The sequence below is a fragment of the Natator depressus genome, chromosome 5 (genome assembly GCF_965152275.1).
Source record: "Natator depressus isolate rNatDep1 chromosome 5, rNatDep2.hap1, whole genome shotgun sequence".
Classification (NCBI taxonomy): Eukaryota; Metazoa; Chordata; order Testudines; family Cheloniidae; genus Natator; species Natator depressus.
In genome coordinates, this window is record NC_134238.1 from 118046773 (window position 1) to 118072059 (window position 25287).

At 40.1% G+C, this 25287-nt stretch overlaps 1 protein-coding gene across 2 annotated transcripts in view; it reads left to right on the top strand.

Moving 5' to 3' along the window:
• SVEP1 (sushi, von Willebrand factor type A, EGF and pentraxin domain containing 1) overlaps nucleotides 1-25287 on the top strand; it is a 165313-nt gene that overhangs the window by 39572 nt on the left and 100454 nt on the right. For both annotated transcript variants that reach the window (XM_074953510.1, XM_074953509.1), the window contains 4 exons: nucleotides 9997-10155; nucleotides 10439-10618; nucleotides 15268-15447; nucleotides 20677-20874. In XM_074953510.1, the coding sequence (XP_074809611.1) occupies nucleotides 9997-10155; nucleotides 10439-10618; nucleotides 15268-15447; nucleotides 20677-20874 (717 nt within the window). The remainder of the gene's footprint in view (nucleotides 1-9996; nucleotides 10156-10438; nucleotides 10619-15267; nucleotides 15448-20676; nucleotides 20875-25287) is intronic.

Below are 25287 nucleotides of genomic sequence, written 5' to 3' on the forward strand. Positions count from 1 at the left end.
GCCTAAGGCTCCATATTTAGTATTGCTTTTGCTCTTGTCTATGTTAAGCTTACTGAGGGCCTGAATTTGGCTTCTAAAATTCTAAAGCCAGACTTTGTCACAGCTAGGAATACAAATGTAAATATGGAAATGCTAGCAAATCATAATATACTGTAATTTATTAATATTCTCTTTCTCATGAAGGTTTTGCTTTCCACTTAGTACAATCTCTCAGTTTAAAGTAGGAAGTCAGGTCCAAAATAATGTCCAAATACCATTTAAAATGTGAATGATTTCAAAACAGAGCAGTTAAAAAGACTAAACCTGCCAATACTTGCCAACTTTTACTAGCAGTGAGGTCATGATGAGTATGACGCTGGCAGACCAAGTGCCAGTTCTTGCCAAAGCTGTAAGTGTCAGCTGAGCACTAACAAATTCATAGCTGGAAACCAGCCCAGCTCACCTGGTATGCTAGTATTGTTCAACATAGATGGTAGACATGTAAGAATGTGTTCTGGTGTTTAGACTCTATGGAATGCTTGTAAGTTGCTGTAAGTTGTAATCTTACTTGGAATGCCTGTATCCCATGCAATAAGGTGATATGTAAGTTTTGGTTTTTTACTGCAAAAATGCCTGCTCTGAACCTGTGAACCCTGTCAGGAAGGGAATGGTCCACTGCCCATTAAGAACAACTATCAAAATTAAATGGGCTTTTGTGGAACATTATGATACAAAGACTTGGTTAATGGCCCTCTCACAGCCATGAAGGTGCTATGTGAAAGAAAGCACATGTATCCCATGAGCTTGAATGCTGGAAGAACAGGGATAAAATAGGGACACGGAAATTTTTTCTTTCTCTTGCTGTTTGGACTCTCACAGAGCTGGGGTTAGGAAACACAAGCAGAGGTCACAAGGGTCAACCTGGGTTAGCCCTAAAAGGCATTCATTGCCAACAGATTGCTACAACTCTGTCACCTTTTCAAACCATAGACTGTATGTAATTCATTTGTGTGTATATATACCTGCTTTAACCTCTAAAGAACTCTCTTTTCTTTTTCCTATTTAATAAAATCTTTAGTTAGTTTTACTATAGGTTTGGCTACAAGTATTATCTTTGGTGTGAGATCTGAGGTACAAATTGACCTGGGGTAAGTGACTGGTCCCTTGAGACTGGGAACAACCCAAATCTTTTATGATCTTTGGTGTATGGCAGCCAACTATCCCTAAGTCCAGTTTGTCTGGGTGGCAAGATAGACTGGAATGCCCAAGGGGACTGTCTGTGACTCCCTGGTAAGACTGTTACAGTGCTTCAGGAGTTCACATTTGTTACTGGGTTGGTGAAATCTAATTCTAGAACATACAATCAGTTTGGGGTCTCTACCCTGCTTTTCAGCAGTCTGCCCTGAGGCTGGCATTCGTGGTTGTGAACCATTCCAGATGGCGTGACAGTGAGATTTATTGTTCTAGAAGTTTTTGCCTTTAATTTGCTGATGCCAAGGCACAAGGAGAATTTTGGGGTGAGACAGCAAACTAACTACTCACATAAGGCTGGATGGTGCAATTCTTACGATTATTTGCTGTCACAAATTAATATTAGTAATTCTTAGTCCCACTGGTTTTATTATACTACTTGTGACAGAAAGGTTGTACTCGATGGGCCTGATTCTGCTCTCACTTACATTGGTGTAAATCAGGAGTAACTCAACTGAAGGTAGTAGAATTGCACAGATGTAATGTAGGGAATCCCAGAATGAATTAAGGTTGCAGATTTGGACTAAAAGTGGTTGGAGCTACGTCATGTATGCAGAGCGTTCCCATTTCAGTGTCTACATGGCTCAGGTTCATTCTTGACAGATGAGTGTATATTAGTAAGTTCCTCAGTTCCTATAGGATAGCACAAAGCAGATTGCTGTCAAACCCACTAATAGATAAGCCTTTAATTTGATCCATTATTAGCATCAGATGTGGAAAGTAGTTAGTTATAGGGATTACTTACGAAATGTAATTTAGTTAACTGAAGAAATTATGCATTTTAACCATGTGAAATGTATTAAATTAATCTTTTAATCACTGAATCTGATTCTCCTCTCTTACACTGGAGTAAATCACGACTAACTCACTGAAATTGCTAAATTACACTGGTGTTACTGAGAAGGAAATAAGGCCCTGTCTCTCTCAGGAGTTGAGTAGATTTGAATTTTTAAAGCAAAATTACTCATCCACAATTTTTATTCGTATATGCAAATAGAAAACTTTGATGCTAATAAATAGAGAAGATATATTCTCCCCTATAGTCTTGTGCGTTAAAATCCAGACAAGCTTCCATACTATCCTATGTATGCTGGAATGTTACCTTTTACAAATTGGCTTTAATTTGTCACTATTTTTATTTTTCATAGGTAAAAAAAAGTGACTCAATACTGCATCCTTAAATATTCAGTGAAATCTGTGAAATCTATGTAATTTTATATTTGCACTTGACCGTGTTAAATTGTTCCAGATGGATGATTTAAAATATTAAGTTAGTAATTATAGCAGATCTCTGCATGCAGCCAGAGAAGGATAGTTTATATTAAAGTCTTCCCTTTGATTTTTGCAGACCTTACTAGGTTTCTTTGTCTCTAGTTCAGGTTCCGGCAGTGTTTTAGCCTATAATTCTGCCTGCTTAAGTGTAGTGTCTGCTATATGCTTCTGTCTCGCAATCCTATGTCAAAGTTGCTTTCTAGTAATTTCTTTACCAGGAAAAAACCCACAGATGGATGTGGAATAAAAGTAGGCAGTCCATTTATGACCTTGAATGTCATCAGCAAGATGTAGGGGATTCACGAACATAAGAGACATATGGGACTTTCTTTGTGGGAGTTGTTTATCCAAGGAAAGAATATGTGAGGGGGAGAATGCAGAGGCCAGTCTGGCTGATGTTTTTCCATAACTCTTTTCACAGTAATGGTGCTATGGTTATTGTAATAATAGGTTATTCCCAAGGATGGGTTTAAATACATACATACATGCATGCACATGTACACACACACACACAAATTGGCAGATATTTATCATTTCACCTATCTAGTTGCTGTGGGTGACAGCTGCAGAAGTAACAGAATCCTTAGATAGTTACAGAGCTAGAGGAACACTGTTCAGTACTCCTAACTCTGATTGCCTGAATACACCTAAAGCTTTTCTGACACTCGACAGGCATCTCCTTCCTCCCAGTCATGGGAAGAGAGGGCCCTCCCACTCACTTCCCTAGTATACACTTCCCTGGTTTCATAGGGAGAATTAAATTAAATCAAAATCCTCGAGTGGCTTCTTACAGGGAGCGGTGAAAAGACAATCCCATTGGTGGCCCAGTGCCTACCATCTCCTGGTCTGCTGGAGAAGGAAAGAACAACTAACCACCAACAGGAGCTGAAATGTTTCCAGTCCTACTGATAGAGCAGAAAGTAGGGGGCAGTGAGATCAGACACCTATTTTGCTGACCATTTCCATAAAGAAGTAAGATAGGGGAAGCAGCCCAGCCGGTTGGCACCTGAAGACACCAGGATCAATAAGGTTTGATTAACCCGTAGTTTTCACCATTGGCAATAGATATGGTATTCTTGATAACCTAAGGAATATTCCTATCAATTAAGCCACAGTGACATGGACAGAGTAGGCGCACATAATTTTACAGTGATGTGCACTGTGCAGAATGACTGTACCATGTAAGTGATGGGAATACAGGTCCTGTTATCAGGAAATGTGTTTTAAAAGGAAAAAACAATTGATGTCAGCAGAATTCTTAGGTGTGGTTTCTAAAAGTATCTTCTTTCGCTTGTCCCTTTCGATGCTTCGCTGCAAACATCTCTTTTTCTTTTTTGAACGGGGCAGGGGGGGATTGTTTCACCATTACTGAAATTCTCTCTTTTTCTATTGCTCTTGTGCAGTTATAGTCATCAGAAGCCTTTCAGTTATCCAGTCCACTCCCTGACACGGGCAGTGACTGAACTGAGTAACGTAGTGATAGCATAATGCACCGCTACAGACTAGGGACCGAATGGCTAGGCAGCAGTTCTGCAGAAAAGGACCTAGGGGTTACAGTGGATGAGAAGCTGGATATGAGTCAACAGTGTGCCCTTGTAGCCAAGAAGGCCAATGGCATTATGGGATGTATAAGTAGGAGCATTGCCAGCAGATCGAGGGACGTGATCGTTCCCATCTATTCGACATTGGTGAGGCCTCATCTGGAGTACTGTGTCCAGTTTTGGGCCCCACACTACAAGAAGGATGTGGAAAAATTGGAGAGAGTCCAGCGGAGGGCAACAAAAATGATTAGGGGACTGGAACACATGACTTATGAGGAGAAGCTGAGGGAACTGGGATTGTTTAGTCTACAGAAGAGAAGAATGAGGGAAGATTTGATAGCTGCTTTCAACTACCTGAAAGGTGGTTCCAAAGGGGCTGGATCTAGACTATTCTCAGTGGTAGCGGATGACAGGACAAAGAGTAATGGTCTCAAGTTGCAGTGGGGGAGATTTAGGTTGGATATTAGGAAAAACTTTTTCACTAGGAGGGTGGTGAAACATTGGAATGGGTTACTTAGGGAGGTGGTGGAATCTGCTTCCTTAGAAGTTTTTAAGGTCAGGCTTGACAAAGCCCTAGCTGGGATGATTTAATTGGGGATCGGTCCTGCTTTGAGCAGGGGGTTGGGACTAGATGACCTCCTGAGGTCCCTTCCAGCCCTGATATTCTATGATTCTATGATTCATAAGGAGATCCCAGGTCTGGCAATATATCTACATCAGTGCCATTTACAGTTAAAGGGGTGCCTTCAGCTTAAAAATTACACTGAGGGTCTGATTCTCATTTACACTAAGGCCCACTTACACTTACTTGAAGGCCCCTTTTTATTGCCAAAGTAGTGAATGAGAATCAGGCCCTGAATTTTTTATTGAGTTACTGTTGTTACAAGTAACACTGAAGTTTATGCTCTATGCCTCCACTCCACTCCTCTCAGCCTCCATCACAGAGGTTGTTGCAGGCAGAGCAGAGGGAAAGGGTATGTGACTGAAACACGTACTGGTTTCAGAGTAACAGCCGTGTTAGTCTGTATTCGCAAAAAGAAAAGGAGTACTTGTGGCACCTTAGAGACTAACCAATTTATTTGAGCATAAGCTTTCGTGAGCTACAGCTCACTTCATCGGGTGCATACTGTGGAAAATACAGAAGATGTTTTTATACACACAGACCATGAAAAAATGGGTGTTTATCACTACAAAAGGTTTTCTCTCCCCCCACCCCACCCTCCTGCTGGTAATAGCTTATCTAAAATGATCACTCTCCTTACCCACCTGTAAGGAGAGTGATCACTTTAGATAAACACCCATTTTTTCATGGTCTGTGTATATAAAAACATCTTCTGTATTTTCCACAGTATGCACCCGAAGAAGTGAGCTGTAGCTCACGAAAGCTTATGCTCAAATAAATTGGTTAGTCTCTAAGGTGCCACAAGTACTCCTTTTCTTTTTGTGAAACATGTACTGTTATTTATATTATTGTAACCCTAGGAGCCCCAGTCCTGGCCCAGGACCCCATCATGCTAGGTGTTGTGGAAATACAGAACAAAAGGACGGTCCCTGCCCCGGAGACCTTACACTCTAACTGTAACACAAGAGACAGCATGTGGATACAGACAGACGGAGGAGTACAAGGAAACAATAAGACAATATTGGTCAACATGATAGGCTGTGGTCTTAGCACACCAGCAGTGTAACTGTTGTCAGGTTTTTTGTAGGCCTCGTGGCAGAGGGGAGTTTTAAGGAGGGTTTTGAAGCACTATAATGACCTCAAGCTTTGTGGATGTTTACATGGAGCTTCTCCCAAGCATGAGCGGCAGCATGGGAGAAAGCAGGGAGGTGCTTGTTTGAAAATTTAACCAGTGGGTGATGGAGCCAGCATCATGGGATGACCATAACTCTACAACAGTCTGGCCATCACCAGTTGCCAAAAAAAGCTCCTGTGTAGTTTGTTGCAGTTGGGCTCAGGTCTGAGGTAATTTTTGTGTACAAAGTGTAAATCATACAGATGGAGTTATTTCATCTAGAGACTGGTGGCTGTTTAAGACCAAGAGAAGTTTGTGATCGGTGTGTGGTTTCATAGGTGAGACTTGTAAAGATTGAGGCTTGTATCCTGACATTGTTGATAGTAGTGAGACTTCTGCACCTGGAACAAGATATGAGTGGGATAGGTCCTGTCACAGTAGCAAATGTTTCATTTATAAAGAAGACATAAGGACACTTGGTGATATTAGCTTTTCCAATGGGAAGAAAATCCCTTAACAATGTCCGTAGTCTCTTGCAAATGTGCTGGCAAAAATCCATTTCTATTTTGAAACCTCAGCTAAAAATAGCCAGACTTGCCATGTGCCTGGCCATTTTTTACAAACAAACCAAATTATTTGCTGACAGCTTTGACTCACCCTAGCTTTGAGGAAATGGTTCTTTCTAAAATATAAGTACTAGCTCGTCACACAAGATGGTTGAACCTTCAAATTTCCTTTAAAAGGAAAGGTCAGAATTTTTTTGCAAATAAACTGTTTCTGTTAAGATGCCTTTTTTACAGGTCCTGAAAACCTAACGCTGGTAGCTTTGGCATAGGACGCTCCCAGCAGACACTAGGCAAGTTCTTCCACACAGCTCTGCTAAGGCACCCCAAAATACTTGGCTACCATGCGTTTTCTTTTACGCCTTTGTGACTCGCCTGAGCAGGAACTACTAGCTGTGTGTTGGTTTGCATGATGATGCCCTTGAAGTTTCGCAAAGGACTGAACTGAAATTACCAGCTACAAAACACAATTCACTTTGAACCCTGAGGTGAAGCAGCAGTAGCCATACTTAGCCTGACTGGAAACCATCATCTGAATCATGGGAGAACGGGTTTCCCAGTGGTCTGGTGTTCTCAAGTCTTATCTCCAGCTTAATGGGGATGGAAAGAATCAGTAAGGGGCACAGGAGGAGTGTTCTACTCTAAGATTAAGGGGAAGGGTAGGTCACCAACTTGGAGGTCACTGTCCAGATAGATATAATGGCCAGCCATTCAAACAAACTGGATGGGAGAGCCAGCTAACAAGCCATCCCCTGAACTGCTCAGGCCAGATGGCTGCCTTCTGAAGACATTAGAGAATAATAAAACAGTCACTGGAACAACACGCCCCCACCCAAAGTGTAAAAGGGGGTTGCCCAGAGATTGTAAGAGGAGGATCCTTTTAAAGACATTCAGATTGGAATGTTGTTTATAGATTCAAGGCCAGAAAGGACCTTTATGAGCATCTAGTCTGACCTCCTGTAGAACACAGGCCAGAGAACCTCACCCAGCGAATCCTGCATGGAGTCCAGTCAAGGATGTGGTGGAACTAGACTAGAACATATCTTTTAGAAAGTCCTCCAGTCTTGATTTAGAGACTCCCACTTATGGAGAAGCCACCACATCCCTCCATGATCTGTTCCAATGGGTTAACTTCTCTCACTGTTAAAAATTTGGGTCTGTTAAAACTCCAGAGTACGAAAATCATCTGGATACTGGGCTATTCACTTGCACCCGCCAGGAAGCCTATTAAGAGAATCGTTGTGTTGCTGTTGTTATTGCACAAAGTAGTGCAATTTCCATTACAATAGGTTGACTGTGCCGTGAATACTGCAGTAAAGGCAGTTTAATTGAAGTGACTTTCACAGTGGTGGGTAATTGTACTACAAAATTGTTCACTTTCAGTGATAAAGATTTCATTTTTCTTAAAAGCTTAATCTGGGCAGATATCCTTTGTCATTCAGGAGAAAAAACAGTTTAATGTTTAGTAAAACTATTTCTATGCAATATCAATAAGAATCCTGAATATAGAGTGGTTGGCACTTTCTCACTCATTTTTATGCTCTCATAAAAGAGCGTGTTACTTTTAATGAAGTCACAAGAGGACTAGAAGCAGCTGACTGCAAAAATATGATGTAATTAAATGGCATTTTTTGCAAGTGTTTTTTTAAAAAGTCACTTAAAAAAGAATTCCTGCTGTAGTTGTGAATAAATTTGCCTTCCGGTCTTCCCTTAGCAAGACACAAATTGACCTTCTAAAATGTTTTGATCTTTAATTACTTCCTTTCTTATTTAGGAGCTTTCCTTTGGAATTTTGGAATTTTAAAGAGCCATTCTACAATGTAGAACCAGCAAGCCAGCTTCCAACACACTGTGTTACATCACTTAATATTTTGCACCATTCAATCATTTTATCACCTAGTTTGAAACTGAAGCTGCGAACTTCCAAAGAGAGACAGAAAAAATATGATCTGTGGAAAATATTCAAGACGCGACCATGTTCAAGAAAATAAAGCTCTAAATATCCTAAACTATATTTTTCAATGCATAATTCACCAGATATGGCTGACTGGATGGTGATGGGCTTTGTCGGGGGGGCCAGGGGAGAGTAGAAATCTATTTGTCTTAGTAAGACAAATGTCGAAGTATTTACTTTTAAACTCACACAAAGTATAGAATTGGTTCGATTCTGTCAAAATAAAAAAGAAAGATATAGTCACAGTCTGAGACCTTCAGGAATTAGACCTCTAATACTTGAAAGAGCTAGGAAATATTTGGTGCTGGAAACAAAGGACATTTTAAAGAATTTAAGATTGGACAGAGTTTTCTGGACACAGTTCTCTGGAAGCTACAGAGCCGGATTCTCCATTGTCCTGTACCGTATGCAGCCATTTACATCAGTGCAAAGGGGCTGTAAAACACTACTAAATCAGACTGGTATGTTTTGCATCCACTTTGCACTGATGTAATGACTGCACATAATGCAGGACAATGGAGAATCTGGCCCACAGTCTGTAAGAGAAGTTTAAACAGAATAATAAGTGGTAAGCATTTAAACTAACAGACTTCTGTCTGAACTTCAGCTTTCTTTAGGCTTGTTGCAAATTTCATGAGTCTCATAGCTCAGGAAATAATTACTTAGGCATCAGCATCTTAGAGGGAATGCAGTCTAAGGTACTTATGGCCCCCCATTACCATAGTGTGTGGGTGCCTCACAATCTTTAGTGTATTCATCCTCACAACATCCTTGTGACGTAGGGCAGTGCTGTTACCCCATTTTACAGATTGATGAATTGAGACAGAGAGAGAGAGAGAAAGATTAAGTGACTTGTCCAATGTCACACAAGTAGTCTATGGTAGAGTAAGGAATTAAATCCTGGTCTCCTAAGTCCCAAACTAATGCCCTAATAATTGGACTATCCTGTCTCCTGTTTCTGCCTCTGTTAGCCCATATTTTCTGTGTCTATTCTCTGTCTCTTGACAACATCTCTTAAATATTTCTCACACACATTCACGCGCACACAGAGTTAAAATTCTAGAGTAGGATATAAACTACTTTAAAGGCTTTGGGGAGTAATTGTTTTGATTAATTGCTTCATGTGCTATGATTCACACCTATATATAGCATAGCTTCTAAATCATGAAGTCAGATGCTGGATTCTGCGAATTCAGTATGCCAAGAATTTTTATTTATTGAGCCTGATCCTAATTTTTGCATGTTTTGAAAATCTTTGGCTTGATTTGGATCTCATTTATACAAGTATAATCCACGAATAACTCCATAATGTCAATGGAGTTACACAAATGTAAAACCAGAGTGAGGCTCCTTATGTAGGAAGTAAATTATGGCATTGATCCAAAACCCACTGAAGTCAATGGAAAGACCTCCACTGAGTTCAGTGGGCTTTGGTTCAGACCCTATACGCACTAATAACTTTATAGACATACCTGGGTCCTGCTTTGAATTTGAATTAATGACATATAAATGGAGGAAGGGGAGCAACTAAAGCACAGCAATTAAACACGCAACTTGATCATCCCCACACCTCAAGGTACACTAAAAAGGAAGTGTGCATTAAAAAATCCTTACAAAAATTGGTAGTCCAGTGAACTTTCAGAAAGGATGGAGTCTCGCCTTTTCTTCTTCTTCTGAAAATCGTCTTTTTCATTTGATAGCTTGCCCATCAGGAACATATAAACCTGAAGGTTCGCCTGGTGGTATCAGCACTTGCATCTCTTGTCCTGATGACAACCACACCTCTCCCCCTGGAAGTACCTCCATCGAGGACTGTGTCTGCAAGGATGGATATCGTGCTGCAGGACAGGCCTGTGAACGTAAGTCTTTCCAAACAGCGAAGATGAATAGAGATGAAAGGCACATTAGGACGCATAGACAGTGTAACCTTAGCCCTTCTTGGACTGTTTCGCTGTAAATGAGATGGTCACGCATCTGTGGGGTTTATTATAGTGTTTCATATGCATGCCCTCAAAAGTATAGATGCTATAAATTAAAAACTCAAACCAGCCAAATTAAAGACGTAAAGTAACCGAGTGGGAAATGAAATGAAAATCATGCTTCTGGAATCTCTAACCCTTTTGTTGTTGTATGATTAATTAGTTGTCCACTGCCCTGAGCTGCAGCCCCCTGAAAATGGTTACTTTATCCAGAACGTCTGCAACAACTACTTCAATGCTGCCTGTGGAATCCGATGTAAAGCAGGATTTGATCTAGTGGGAAGCAGCATACGGCTCTGTCAGCCAAATGGCCTCTGGTCTGGTTCAGAGACCACGTGCAGAGGTATGAAAGCCATTTCTTTGGAAAAAGCTTTTGACACAAGTTGTTTTGTTGTTAATGATGGTTTGAGATTTGTTGGTTTTGCTGGCTGAGAGTAAATCCCAAATGAAGGAACATTCAAAAGGAAAACCCCATGATGAGTATTTTATCTTCTGGTTTACTAAAATGGAGGAAGAAAACCTTCAGTAAGAAATGCAGAGTGGGTATCATCTGTTAGAGAGCCAAACCCTGGTAAACATTCCGCATTGTCCTCTTTTACACACCTATCCTGTCGATTACTAACTTTATTCACGAGACACCAGTGGAACTGCTAGAGTAAAGTTACGGTTGTAAATAAAGTTATGGTTAGTAAATAAGGATTTGCAGGATGGGGGTTTCAGAATACCCATGAGGGATCCATCTGGTGGATTAGATGCACGTTGGCATTGGAACCCAGGGGCATAAACTTCAACAAAGAATATTGCTTCCAAATTTCTGATTTAGGATCCTTGGGTTTATCATGCGAATGAAAAAAAAATGGAAAGTTCCAGGCCACATGTGTAATCTCAGAAGAGTTTTGAGTGTGATTCCATTGGACAGTGACTATTTCCTGGAGGCTGAATTGAGGATATATTAACTAGAAAGGAGATAATCAGAAGGAGTGATCAAAGATGACATGACTGGGAATAGGGAGAGGGGCTGAAAAAACGTATTTATCCAAAGAGGGCCTCCTGGCGTCCTAATAACTACATTTGAATATTGCTTTAGTGGATCAGATCACAATTCCGTCTTGCCTCTGGCTTAAAACATGATGTTTCAGAGGAAGGTATCCACCTTCCAGTTCCACCAGTGCTCTGGCAGGACACCTTAACCAGTTGTGCAATTCTACAAGGGATGTGGGATTCCTTTCTGACCTCCTACAGGCACTTATGGACTGAGGCTCCTCTTCCACCTTTCACAGCCCGTTTGGAGAAAGGAAGCTTGCAGCCACACACTGGCTGGTATGCAGGTCAGGTTTCACTTAGGGAAAGGATGCGTGATGGAGACAAGGGGAATGGACAGAGCCAGAGAACAGTTATTCTTTGAGACATGCTCACCTGGCAACCCACCTGAATTTGCATAACAAATTGCTGCATAGTCTAATGCTGAATGTTGCTGAATTTACTGTCCCTCTGCAACTCCCAGTGACCCTGGAACGGGTGAGAGCTTGCAATGGAAAAAATATGTTGCTAGTACTTTGGGACAGAGAAGCAAGATCCGTGGGATTTGGCCGTGTCATTCCCCTAGGCAGGCTGCAGAGTAAAATAGTTTGAAAAACCAACTGCAGGCTGAATGGAGTATTGGGAGAGCAGGTCTCCATGAGACTCTCTCTCTTACAAAGGGGTCCTCCAGAATGAAAAGGCTGGAGAGCCCCTGCACTGGAGCATAAAGGAAGGACTGATCAGTTTTCACTCTAATCATCTACAGTATTATAGTCTCCACACAGAGAAGTGGAACAATCTTAAGCATGTAAAATTTAGAGAGTCCACCCCCCTTGCCCCCCGCACACACACACACTTTTAGGGGAGAAGCTATTCTGTCTTCTGTTTTTTTTGGTGAGGAATGGTTTCTTTTTTCTGCAAGGTTTCACAGTTTTCCTTTTAATGAAGCATTTGGCTTTAACATGGAAAAAGAAGTTAGCTCTCTGTTTTGAGCTGTTATCTTCATGTGGTATTAATTTTCTTTGAAGCGTCTAGAGGAGAGCCTTTCTTTTTTTCCCTCTCATAATACATCGTGTTGAAGTTCCTAATAAAAAAAAAATCCAACCTTAGCATACGCTGTGTCTGCTGTTCTCCATTCATACAAGAAACCGTGCTGTAGAAGAGAGCAAGATCAAAGGCACAGTTTATGGGCTGTCTCATTAATCCCAACAGTATTTTATCACATCAATTATGAAAGGACCCCAAAGGATTTTAATCCCTTCACACTGCTTTAGGTTTCGACATTAAACATTCAATGTTTTGGCATTTTTGCACTACTTAGCTAAAATGTGTCATGGCTGTGATAAGTGATGCTTAGACCCATCAGCGCACCTTCTCCAGTTAGCAGCAGCTAATATAGAATTAAGCTAAATACTGTCCAACTGCAAAACACCCATTTAATCCAGAAAAATATACTATAACAAAATTATAAAGGCCAACAGAATATATTTTAATGTACATTTATGGGAACTTTCAGTGATTGTGGAAAGTGCTAGATTGATAGTCCTCAAGTCAAGAGGATGGTCTTGTGGTTAAGGCACTAGGCTACAATTTGGAAGGTCTGGATTCTATTTCTGGTTCTTCTACACATTCCTGCTGTAAATTTACAGAGGCTAAGTTACTTGCCTGTGCCTCAGTTCCCCATCTGCTGATGGAGCTAATAGTATTTCCCTACCTCACAGGGGTCTTGTGAAGAGTAATCCATTAGCCTTTGAGAAGCCTAGATCCTGCATGGCCTACACACCCAGTACTCCCTCTGACTTCAGTGGGATGCTCAAGAAATGTGGGATCAGGTCTCTGGGCCTTTAAGCATTCTGTGTGTGTGTGAGAGAGAGAGAGAGACTAGAGATGGGGGATAGTTTAAGTTTTGTCAAATCTTGTCGGCTGGGTTTTGGTTTGGGGTTTTGTCTGGATCCCATTTTATTCAAAAGCTTAGTGTTCATGGGGAGACTGACATAAGTGTTTTTTTCAGGTTTTGGCATATGTATGAGCAGTAAGACCAAATGTTAGGTGGGCTATAGCCCCGGAGACCAATAGATCTTGTATGCTTGTGCTCATACTCACTGGGATGGAAACAGAGGTCTCCACTTCCCAAGTGTGCCCCCTTAGAGGGGTGAGGGCTAGAAGTTCAGCAGTGGCAAATCCCTGTGCTTTGCTGCTCCCTGGGATGATGTTTCAAATGGAGCTCCCTCCCTCCTGCCTAGGACACTAGTGGGAGAGGTAGCCGCGGTTCCGGTCCTTCCACACTGGAACACACGGTTAGCAGTGTTGCTGATAGTGAATCATAGCTCCATCACCCTGAAAGGAACAGAACAATGGCCATGCATTCCTTCCATGCCCGCAGGTGAGCAGGACCTAATAACAGGTGCAAAGAGGCACATGCCACCACCTGTGAAGGTATGTAGCAGTGGTCACCTGCTGAGCATTTCCCCAGTGCTTCCAGATTTATTCCTGCTGCCTCCATAATGCCTCCAGGACCTGATAGTTTGCAATGCCCACTACACACACTACCACAGCTGTGGCATTAAAGGCCACAGTAGAAATCATAATACCCTAGGAGCCTATTCTCTTTCGCATGACAAATTTGCATTAGAGTTGTAATATGTTTTTCTTAGTGCAATTATGGTAAAGAATAATAGAAAACTAGTCTGAAGAGCAACACTTTCTTTAATTCATTAAGAGTCTAGTGACTCTAGTCGAAAGTAAGTTTCCTGATCTCTTTCATTCTAGAAAAGCCTGTGCATACACATGAATTGGGGGTGGCAGGGAGGAGTGGCAGAGCTCTGGACCTGAGTGAACACAAGGCCGTCATAATGCCTAGATGTTAGGCAGCTAACTGGGTTGCCACTCCTTGCTTTTTGGTCAATAGTTGATACAAATCATGCAGGTTTTTTCCTGATGTGTTTATATCAAACTCCATCCGAAAGGAACTAATTTTTTTTTAATTACTCAAGACTTGTAATCCTGGCTGTTGGTACAGCTGGATTTCATTTGATTGATAACTGATTAACTTTGTTCTCTATCTTTCGGAAGACATGTAGTCTGTTGGGTCAATATGTACAATTATACACGCATGTTTTCTCATCAGTATGTGCAATAGACTACTGGAAAAAGGAAAGAAAGCTGCCAAGTTTGCTTAACTTTGAACTTATTTGGAAAGAAAGCTAGTAGTTTGACTCCTACGTTGGCAGGGGGTCACTTCGTAAAATCAACATTCTTAACCACAACATAGAAGTTACCCAGGCCACTGCAGTCATGACTCATTCAGGCCTTGACCCTTCTCCATCCAAGTTGATGGAAGGCATGGAAGCAGGATCTAGCTCTTAAAAAGACAGTAGATTGGAGAACTGCAGCTTTCCCCCCCTTTTTTTTAATTACTATTCAGTTGTGCTACTGCTTAATTTGTTAGACAAGACTGATGCACAAGATTACATTTAATTCCATGTTCTTCTGGAGTTGATTTTAGTTATGTAATAAATTGGTGTCAAGATGCAGCATTAGGAATTCAGCAAGTTTAAAAAAAAAAACCCTGTATTCTCAGCCAAAGCTAACCCTGTCTTCCCATTCAGCATCATTCTGCAACTCCTCCCAGAGCTAACTAAACAAATCTTCTTAGTTACACTTCCTTTAAGTTCATTGACTAGATAATGGACCCAGATTTCCCAATGTGACATCTTAAAGAGGCCTGGTTTTCAGAAAGGGGTAAGCACCCACCTTGTGAAAACTAGGCCCCTGTAAGGTGTCTTAACATAAGCACCCAAAATCACTGGTCAGTTTTGAAAATATTAGCTTTATTTATAAACCCAGATTACTAGAATGTTATTTTCACTATATCCATTTGAATGACAAAGGGTTTTAGAAGTGACCTTTAAACTGTCTGTTGTTCCTCTTGTTTATCGTGAAAACGTAACATGATTGTTTTACCATTTGCAGTTCGAACGTGTCCAAAACTTCACGCACCTGAAAATGGACAAATGAATTGTTCATCAGGTGATATCTCATACAAGACAGTGTGTTTTGTGACCTGTGATGAGGGCTATGAACTGGAAGGAAACTCCAAACTTACCTGTCAAGGAAACTCTCAGTGGGATGGAAAGGAGCCAACGTGTGTGGGTATGTTTTTTGTCGTTCCATGACTGTTCATATAGAACTATATCTTGATGGGGGATTGGTAATGGGATAAGAAAACCTTGACCTCTAGATTGCTGGTTGAAATCCAGCCCCAATAGGTAATATCTAAAAGTCACTCCTCTCCTGTGGCTGTTTGGTAACCTGTATGAAATGAATTAGTGATCACAGTCCAGTTCCTGGTAAACATGGCTCTCATACAGCAGAGGCAAGAGTGAATCTCTGGGGAGACTCAATTACCCTTTCGGAGCTAGAGATGCTCCTTCCAGCTAAAGATTGAGGCATGTTGGCAGTGTGGGGGAAGCTTAAACTACCGCTGACTCCTTTGTTGGAATTCCCAGCACAGAGGCCAAGGGTTGAAAGGGTTGATGCTGAGGAAGGAAACTTGCTGGTCACATTTGAAGCACATTGGTGGAGCAGTGCGGGGAAGCATCCACTGCTGGTGCCTGCACAGAAGCTGCTATGTGAATAAGTAGAGGACTTTAGACTCCAGGATTACCAGTCCAGCACTTTTCATGTGTGTGCTGACTTCACTGGAAAATGTTGTTAATAATAATTATAATAATAATTTTTAAAACCCAGTGAAATACAGAAATCATTAACATAGGGCCTGACTTTTCAGAAGCTGGGCTTGTTCGATGCTCCTGAAAATTGTGGGTGCAGTTAATGTCATTGGTAAATTTTGTACCTACATGTCCAAATAACCTACATTATGCCTATAATTATTTGTAATTCAAAAACTACGGGGACAAAAATGGGGACCCTGTGAGGGCAAGGCTGAACATTGAGCCCTCGATATAGATACATGCTTTAAAAACATCATGAAGATAAATTCATAAATTTTGGATTATTTACACTAAGTACATTAAGAGCCCGATCTTGCTCCCAGATCAATGGGAACATTTTATTTAACTTCAAAAGAGCAAGCCTGGGCCCTGAAATGCCATTGGAGGATTATTATTGGAGGATTTACTTTAGTCTGTCATTTCTTAATTTTTAATTATTATAATTCAGTTCCATTATATATCAGAAGGCTGCCTCATGCTGTTTGATATTATTTGACTCTTTTTTCGTAATCAAGTAGGTTATATGAGAGTTGTTGCTGGATTTCTGAGTCACCCATGGCAAGGCTTTGTTCTTGTTGGTCCCAAAAATCCAGTGTAAGAATTTCCTTTGATTGTCCCGTTGCAAAAAGCAGTAGCTGAAAAATCTGGACTCGCTGTTGCCATAACTGCACACAAAAGTAACTTGTATAGACACCCCACCCCCATGCAAGGAAAGCAGATGTGAAATTCCACTCATGGAATGATTGCAGGATCATGAAAATGCTAACCAGAGTCCTAATAGCACATTTAAAAAAAATGGTTCTCCTTACTAATGTTCTCCTTACTGATGTTCTAAATTATTACTCTCTCTGTTAAAAATGCGCACCTCACTTCTAGTCTGAATTTGTCTAGCTTCAGTTTCCAACCATTAGGTCTCATTATGCTTTTTACCGCTAGATGAAAGAAGCATGTACTCTCGGTAGGGCTCCGTGTCTGTCACAGAGGTCGCGAAAGTCATGGATTCTGTGACTTTCCACGACTTCTGCAGGGGATGGTGCGGCAGGCTCAGAGGCCACCCAAAGCAGCTGGCTCCTGGGACAGCCACACCAACCGCTGCGCCAGGGGCTCCAGTGCCCCTTCCCCCAGAACCCCTGCTCCCCCCAGCAGCCCTTCTGCCCCCGCAAGATTTAACCATAGGTATTTTTAGTATAAGTCATGGACAGGTCACAGGCCGTGAATTTTTGTTTATTGCCCGTGACCTGTCTGTGACTTTTACTAAAAATACCCGTGACTAAATCGTAGCCTTAACTATTGGAAATGCTTCCCAGTGTAGGTACTTGTAGGCTGTGATCTGTTAACCTTCTCTTGGTAAATTAAAAAGATTTTGCTCCTATGTCTTTCGCTATAAAACATGTTTTCCAAACTTCATGTCATACTCACAGCTCTTTTCTGAACCCTTTCAAATTTTTCGACATCCTTTTTGGAAGTCTGCTCAGCAGAACTGGACATAGCATTCCAGTAATGGCCTCACTAATACTATGTTATAACAGTTATTCTGGGTAGTTAGGTAGGGCCCAATTAGTTTTACCTGCCACATGCTATAGGTTTTTTTCCTACAAGGGGATGTATGTTACGTGTATTTTTAATTCAAGCAACTTTTCATTGAAGATGCTGTTGTAATGAATTGTCTTGTATTATTGTTACATTATATTCTGTTGTCTAAAATTAAAATATTTGATAGGTATGAAAACGTCTTTCTTTTTTTTTCTAATTTGGAAAAAAAAAAGTTAATATTTCCCCACCGCTAAACTCTTTTATCTCTTTCCCTTTTGTATTCCACTGAAGACTGGTTTATAGCCAACATCTTAGATTTAGTATACATCAGGAAATGTTAGTCTCCTCGTATTACAATGCTTGTACAGTGCACATTATTACTGCAGGAGTACATAATTCACTGGCATTAATGCCAAGGCACTGATGCCATCTAGTGTTGAAAGAATTAGTGTGCCCACTTTTTACATGTGTTTTGGTCAGGCTTCGTCCCCAAAGTTTATGTTTAAAAGGAAGAGGAGAGAGAGAGAGGTCAATTAGTGCCCTGCTGTGCAGTATTCTTTTTGTCCATTAGATTGAGATTCACTTGTTAGTTTGTGAACTGTGTACTATACTCCTACTCCCTTGGTTTCAGTCAGCTTCATGTGATGCACTGTTTTACAGACATGGGACAGGTTTTGCTTTCTCATATGCTGGATTTTCACCCTGTATTTCCATTGGCATGAGTAACTGAGATCAAATTCTGACCCATCCAGTGCTAAATTGTCTAATATTTATATACATTTACAGAATCAGAGATTGATGGGACGAAATTCCTCTCCTGTATACACCCTTTTAAATCCAGACTTATTGGGTCAGATCCTAAACCTGTGTAAATCATTGTAGCTCAGCTGAAGTCAATGGAGCTACGACAGTTTATACGAGCTGAGGATCTGGCCCACTGAGAGCAGAAGACCTGTAGAATTGTAGGAGTCAGAGATGAAAAAGTTCTATTAGGCCATCCAGACCTTTTCTCTAATAATGCAGGGTTGCTTCTTATACAGTCTAGTGTTTTGTCTGGTTCAGTAATATATGTCCTAAGTGCTTGGACTATCACCACTTCCCCAGAAGACTATTCCACTTTTCCTTGTATTCAACCTAAATTTTCCCTTTCTCAATTTCTTCTCTTCACTCCTAGTTATATATCCCTTTGTACCACCCTACATAGTTCTTCTTCTCTTTGTGTTTGTGCCTGTCATTACATCCGATGAAGTGAGCTGTCGCTCACGAAAGCTTGTGCTCAAATAAATTTGTTAGTCTCTAAGGTGCCACAAGTCCTCCTTTTCTTTTTCCCTAAATTGTCACTTATCCAACCAGCTCATAATTAGGTCTTTTAATTCTGATTCCCTAATCATTTTTGTTGCTGCTCTCTGAACTCCCTCCAATTTGTCAATAGCTTTCCCATAAAGAGGTGTCCAGAAATGAACACCATTTTTAACTAATGGAAATAGTTTTAAGTTTTAAGACAATTATTCTGTCTAAAATGAATGTGTATACACTCAAGGCCTCTGCAGACTGTCAAAATAACGACAAGATATGAAGTATTATTATTAATAGTTTAAACTTTAGTCTTAATTTTTCAAAAGCAAGACTTTCAAGGGCAGGAAATATTTATAATACTTAGATTCTTTCTTTAAAATAAGTTTTGTAGAACTGCCAGCTTTTGAAGTACTTGACAAAAAAATTTTTTTTGTCTCAATATTAACTGTTCTGAATCTGAATCTTTTCTACACCCTGAAACATCAGGTAAGGAATGAACAAGGCTCCACCATCCCAATCTGTCCTGGAAGCTTTTTACATATCCGCTATGTTAAGTATCATAGGTTTTCCCTCTCTGAGTAGTGATTAACAGACGGAGTCTTTCAGTCAGCTCTTTTTACGTGTTTGACCAACTGCCTAATGAGAGACCTGCCATGGCAAACTCTTGCTTCATACATGTCTTAACACATGTCCAGATATTTCCATCTTCTCTTCTGGATAGCTTTGGCGATGATAAGTTGTTGAACTCTATGATGAATCTCGGTGCTATACATTCATTCCATTTAATACTTAACATTTTCCTGAGGCATTTGCTTTGGAAGGCATATTAATATTTCAAGGCACATTATTGAAAATACATTTATTGTACAAATTCGTATCCACCTTTTACCGTATTTGCTCAGCTCTACATGACAACAGTAAAAATTTGCAGTAACTGCCCGAAATAATAAATATGGCTGGTTGAAAAACAGGATGAAGTGTTGGTAAAAATGTAGTCATTTCCCTCCCTCTCTCCTTCCTCCCACCCCATTTTAGTTTTGGAAATTTCAAATTTTGATTAATTTTTTCTTTACAATTTGAAAATATTTGACCTGCCCTAGTCATAAAACATTTCATAACATTAAGGTACATTTTTGGTCCCTGCAAATCCACAGTCAACATTTGCTAAACTTGGAAGTTTAGGTTTACATGGAAACCAGCAAATTGTTCTTTTGGTTGCCATGTATAGTTCCCTGAGTTCTGGTTCGTATTTTAGGTTTAAACAAAATCAGATATCAGCCTATAATAATTTGAAACTGGATGTAGGTTCACTTACGAGCCATTTCACAAACAGAAGGTGATTGAGCGTGTAATGAAACCTGAAATAAACAAATTTTAATGACTTTTTTGTTTTAGTAAAATTGTTGTACCTCTTAGTTCTCATTTCATGGCATTGTATAAACAGTCCTCTGTAGTTAGCGTGCAGCAAACTGCTCACAGTGCCACTCCAATATCTGTATTGTGACAATGAGACAACAAAATAGGAGCAGGTGAAATTAATAGGTTCTTGTACAAAGCTGTGGTGTGACTCCAGCAGCAAAAAAAAATGGTAATGGTGAATTTAAGAAAAAGGAGCAGATCTGATACAAGGGGGTGGAGCCAAACCTGATTTGTCTCATGAGGATATTGCCAATGGTTGTAATTTACTGAAAGAGAACTCCTGCAACCATAAGAACTCACCTGAATTCCAGCACCCATTTCAAAAGGTTCTTAATTGCTGATAACTTTGGATGTGTATATTTTCTGTGTCAGCTGACATTTGTGTGTTTATTTCATGTAGAGGTGCATTGCCCCATCTTCCAGAAACCTGAGAGTGTGACAGTACATCCGTCAAGTTGTGGACAGGAACCATCAAAATCTGGAACAGTGTGCCAGTTGAGCTGCCCCCAGGGATTCACCTTGTCTGGTGTTAGAGAAGAACTGAGATGCACTCCTTCTGGGAAATGGAGTGAAAATGTCCAGAAGTCTCTATGTAAAGGTATAGACCTGAACAATAATTTCCACTTGCAAGTAGATGTGAGTTCCGAGGGAAGGGGATTGCAGAGAGAGAGATAAAGATGTGTTGGAACCTGAGGCAAAGCCTGATTAAAGTGATTTCCCAAATGTACTGCTTCTACCATTGCCTGACAATAGAATTTAATATTTATTAGTTCATTACAGTTTTGTTGCTCAGCAAGATTGTTCCAGTACATTTATGATGCACTCACCATCAGTCAGCCCTCTAGAGACCCCTCCCAGGTGTCCTGTTTTGTTGGGGTTCACGGTACTGTGTGACTTTAAGGCCTGGGAGAAAAAGTTAAATTATAAATTTGAAGATGAGAAAAACCTGGGCTTTAGAGGTGTCCAGAGAGAAACCAAACAATATAATAACAGTAATAATATCAATGGTATATCATGAATTTATATAGTTCCTTTTATCTCCAGGTTCCGTATGTGCTATGGAAACTTATACTAATATGCAAGATATATTAGGGTGTTTTATCCCAGTTTTTCAGAGCACCCTCCGGGAAGAGGAACTAGCTCTGTTTAACAGCTTTCTACTCAAAACTTTAGGGCATACGGTGAAGAATGCTGTAATTAACTGAAGCTGCACATGAAGTGTAGATGGAGAAAATGTAATTACATTAGTTTGAGTTTGGCCAGGGCTCTGGTATGAACACCCAACTCTTTCAGAAGATATTAGATTTTTTCGTACACAAATATACTTTCAGTTTGAATGCCTTTAACCCTAGATTAAGGGAAAACCCCAAGAAAGAACAAAAGTAAAGTCTCATTGAGAAAGCATAGGGTATGTTTCTCTATGACATTCTGCACCTGAAACAGAATGGAGGGCCTCAGAGCAGAGAGGCAGGCAGACTCTTTAGAAATGAAAAGGTGCGTTACGAAAAACAGAATTATAACAGTTATTTAGCACATCACTACAGAAAGTGCCACAGGATTTCTGTTGTTAGGACCTCCATATTACTACTTATCCTAAACACAGCACCTCCAGCAGCATAATGATCCCTAGTGCATTATTTCCATATTGACTTGGAGGGTAGAGTCCCCCCTACTGAATCAGCAGCAGCCTCCCTGCTCGTGGAAGTTCTTCTGTGCAAATATGGACAAGGCATAATTTATAATTAGGGCTGTCGATTAATCGCAGTTAACTCACACTCAAAAAAATTAATCGCGATTTAAAAAATTAATCGCAATTCATCACAGTTTTAATCGCACTGTTAAACAATAGGATACCAATTTAAATTTATTAAATATTTTGAATGATTTTCTACTTTTTCGTATATATTGCATTCTGTGTTGTAATTGAAATCAAAGTGAATATTATTTTTATTACAAATATTTGCACTGTAAAAATGATAAAAGAAATAATGTTTTTAAATTCACCTCATACAGGTACCGTAGTGCAATCTCTTTGTCGTGAAAGTGCAATTTACAAATGTAGGGGGGCTTTTGTTCGTTACATAACTGCGCTCAAAAACAAAACAATGTAAAACTTCAGAGCCTACAAGTCCACTCAGTCCTACTTCTTGTTCAGCCACTCGCTAAGACAAACAAGTTTGTTCACATTTACAGGAGATAATGGTGCCCTCTTCTTATTTACAATGTCACCAGAAAGTGAGAACAGGCATTTGCATGGTACTTTTGTAGCCGGCATTGCAAGGTATTTACGTGCCAGATATGCTAAACATTTGCATGCCCCTTCATGCTTCGGCCACTATTCCAGAGGATGTGCTTCCATGGTGATGACACTTGTTAAAAAAATAACGCGTTCATTAAATTTTTGACTGAACTCCTTGGGGGAGAATTGTATGTCTCCTCCTCTGTTTTACCCACATTTTGCCATATATTTCATGTTATAGAAGTCTCGCATGATGACTCAGCACATGTTGTTCATTTTAAGATCGCTTTCACTGCCGATTTCATAAAATGCAAAGACAGCACCAATGTGAGATTTCTAAAGATAGCTACAGCACGTGACTCAACGTTTAAAAATCTGAAGTGCTGTCCAAAATCTGAGAGGGATGAGGTGCAGAGCATACTTTCAGAAGTCTTAAAGAGGAACGCTCTGATGCGGAAACTACAGAACCCAAACCACCAAAAAATAAAATCAACCTTCTGCTGGTGGCATCTGACTCAGTTAATGAAAATGAACATGCGTTGGTCCACACTGCTTTGGATTGTTATCAAGCAGAACCTGTCATCAGCATGGATGCATGTCCCCTGGAATGGTGGCTGAAGCATGAAGGGACATATGAATCTTTTAACACATCTGGCAAGTAAATATCTTGCAATGCCAGCTACAACAGTACCATGAGAATGCCTGTTCTCACCTTCAGGTGACATTATAAACAAGAAGCAGACAGCATTATCTCCTGCAAATGTAAACAAACTTTTTTGTCTGAGCAACTGGCTGACCAAGAAGTAGGACTGAGTGGACCTGCAGGTTCAAAAATTCTACATTGTTTTATTTTTGAATGCAGTTTTTTGTACATAATTCTCCATTTGCAAGATCAACTTTCATGATAAAGAGATTGCACTATAGTACTTGTATTAGGTGAATTGAAAAATACTATTTCTTTTGTTTTTTTACAGTGCAAATACTTGTAATAAAAAATGAATATAAAATGAGCATGGTACACTTTTTTTTCTGTGTTGTAATTGAAATCAATATATTGGAAAATGTAGAAAACATCCAAAAATATTTAAATAAATGGTATTCTATTATTATTTAATAATGCAATTAAATTGCATGATTAATCACAATTAATTTTTTTAATTGCTTGACAGCCCTACTTATAATATCTGATGGAATCACACCACAAGGTGATAAGGCTGCAAGCCAAGCTGTTTGGATCAAGATGAAGCTGCGTGTATTGAGACCAGGCACCCAGGGTCTACTGTGATGGGCAACAATATAAAACCCTAAAATAAGAGATATCTATAGTCTCTGAAGGCTACATGTCTCTAGTGAAGATGAGGGCGGTTGCAATCTGTTGAATTTTATATAAAGAAAACAAGTCCCTGCTTAGTTCTCTTTGTTGTTTATATGTATTATGTAGCCAAAATACTTCACTTATCCAAAATAATCAGTTCGCTCACTGCCAATGATTAGCCTTTCTTCAGAACTTCACTTTTAACTGGAACTTGCTACAGCTGAAAGTCCATGGTCCCGGGAGTGCGAAACACAATTGGAAGTTGTTTCAAAGAGTGTGCTTGCTATGAAAACTTACTTCCGAGGAAGGCAAAGTGGCTTGTATTTATTGTTCATGCAGTCTTCATCATGGAATTTTAATTACCGCAGTTATATTTTGAAATGTAAATATCTCTAGCAAAGTAATAAATGGTGTCAGTTCTTTAGCTGGTTTAAGGCCTCTTGGGCATAAAAGAGTTCAGAGGTGAACGTTGTTGTCCTTTCCTAGTGAGACTGAAGACCATTTATCAAAGAGCACTCCAGTCATGAAATAATCCTGCTGCAGTGTTTGGAAAGGCTCTATGCTGGGGGGATAACAAAGTGCTTTAGGTTTTGTCAGAGTAACTGGAGGCTTAACTGTTGTTGGCCATGCAGCACAGATTGTACCCCATGCTACTGAAACAGAAACTCTTTGAAACTGGAGGAGACCATTTGTCACATGTAGAACCTTTGTTTAGCAGCAGAAATAAGTCAGTCAGAGCAGTCGTTCAGTCAAAGCACTCTTCCCTTGGAGTCAGTTCTAGACCATGCCCCAGCATGGTGCTAGAAAGCACTGTTCTCTTGCGCTGATTAGATGTAAAGTTAAGGTCTCTCACACCTGTGGACATGAAAGATCCCATGGCACTTGTTGTAAGAGGAGAGGTGTTGATCTTTTACATTAATCAAATTTTTACTTTGGTATTTACATTCTGTCTGTTTAAGTTGCCTCATGCAGTTTCAGTTAGGCACAATGTTCTTCTGTGCTCCTATCTTAAAATAATAATGTTGTGTACTGTTAATAATATTAAACAACTTTTCAAGTTCTGGCCAAGAGGGTGCTGCCTTTCAGTGGTAGCTTAAGTGATCTGTCTCTGAGGGATGTTGTGAGCTTAACTAGTTAATAGACTCCATCCTTGTCATGCAGAACTCCATTGGAGTTTAGTCATTGACTTCAGTGGGAACAGGGATTGGAAGCCATTTTTATAAAGATGTGCGAGTTTTTCAGATGAAAAGTTATTATAATAAATAGTTGGAATATCAAATTATTTCTGTCCACCTCTCACTCTCTCATCTCCACCAGCCCATTCCCAACATGCCTCCAGTTCTTTCCCCTTGTCTTTGGCTACCTTCTCTTTAGAGGGGACCTAATTATGGCGCATATTAATTCATACTGTGAAACATGTCAAGGTCTGGCAAACCTCAGAGAAGACTTATGCTGGT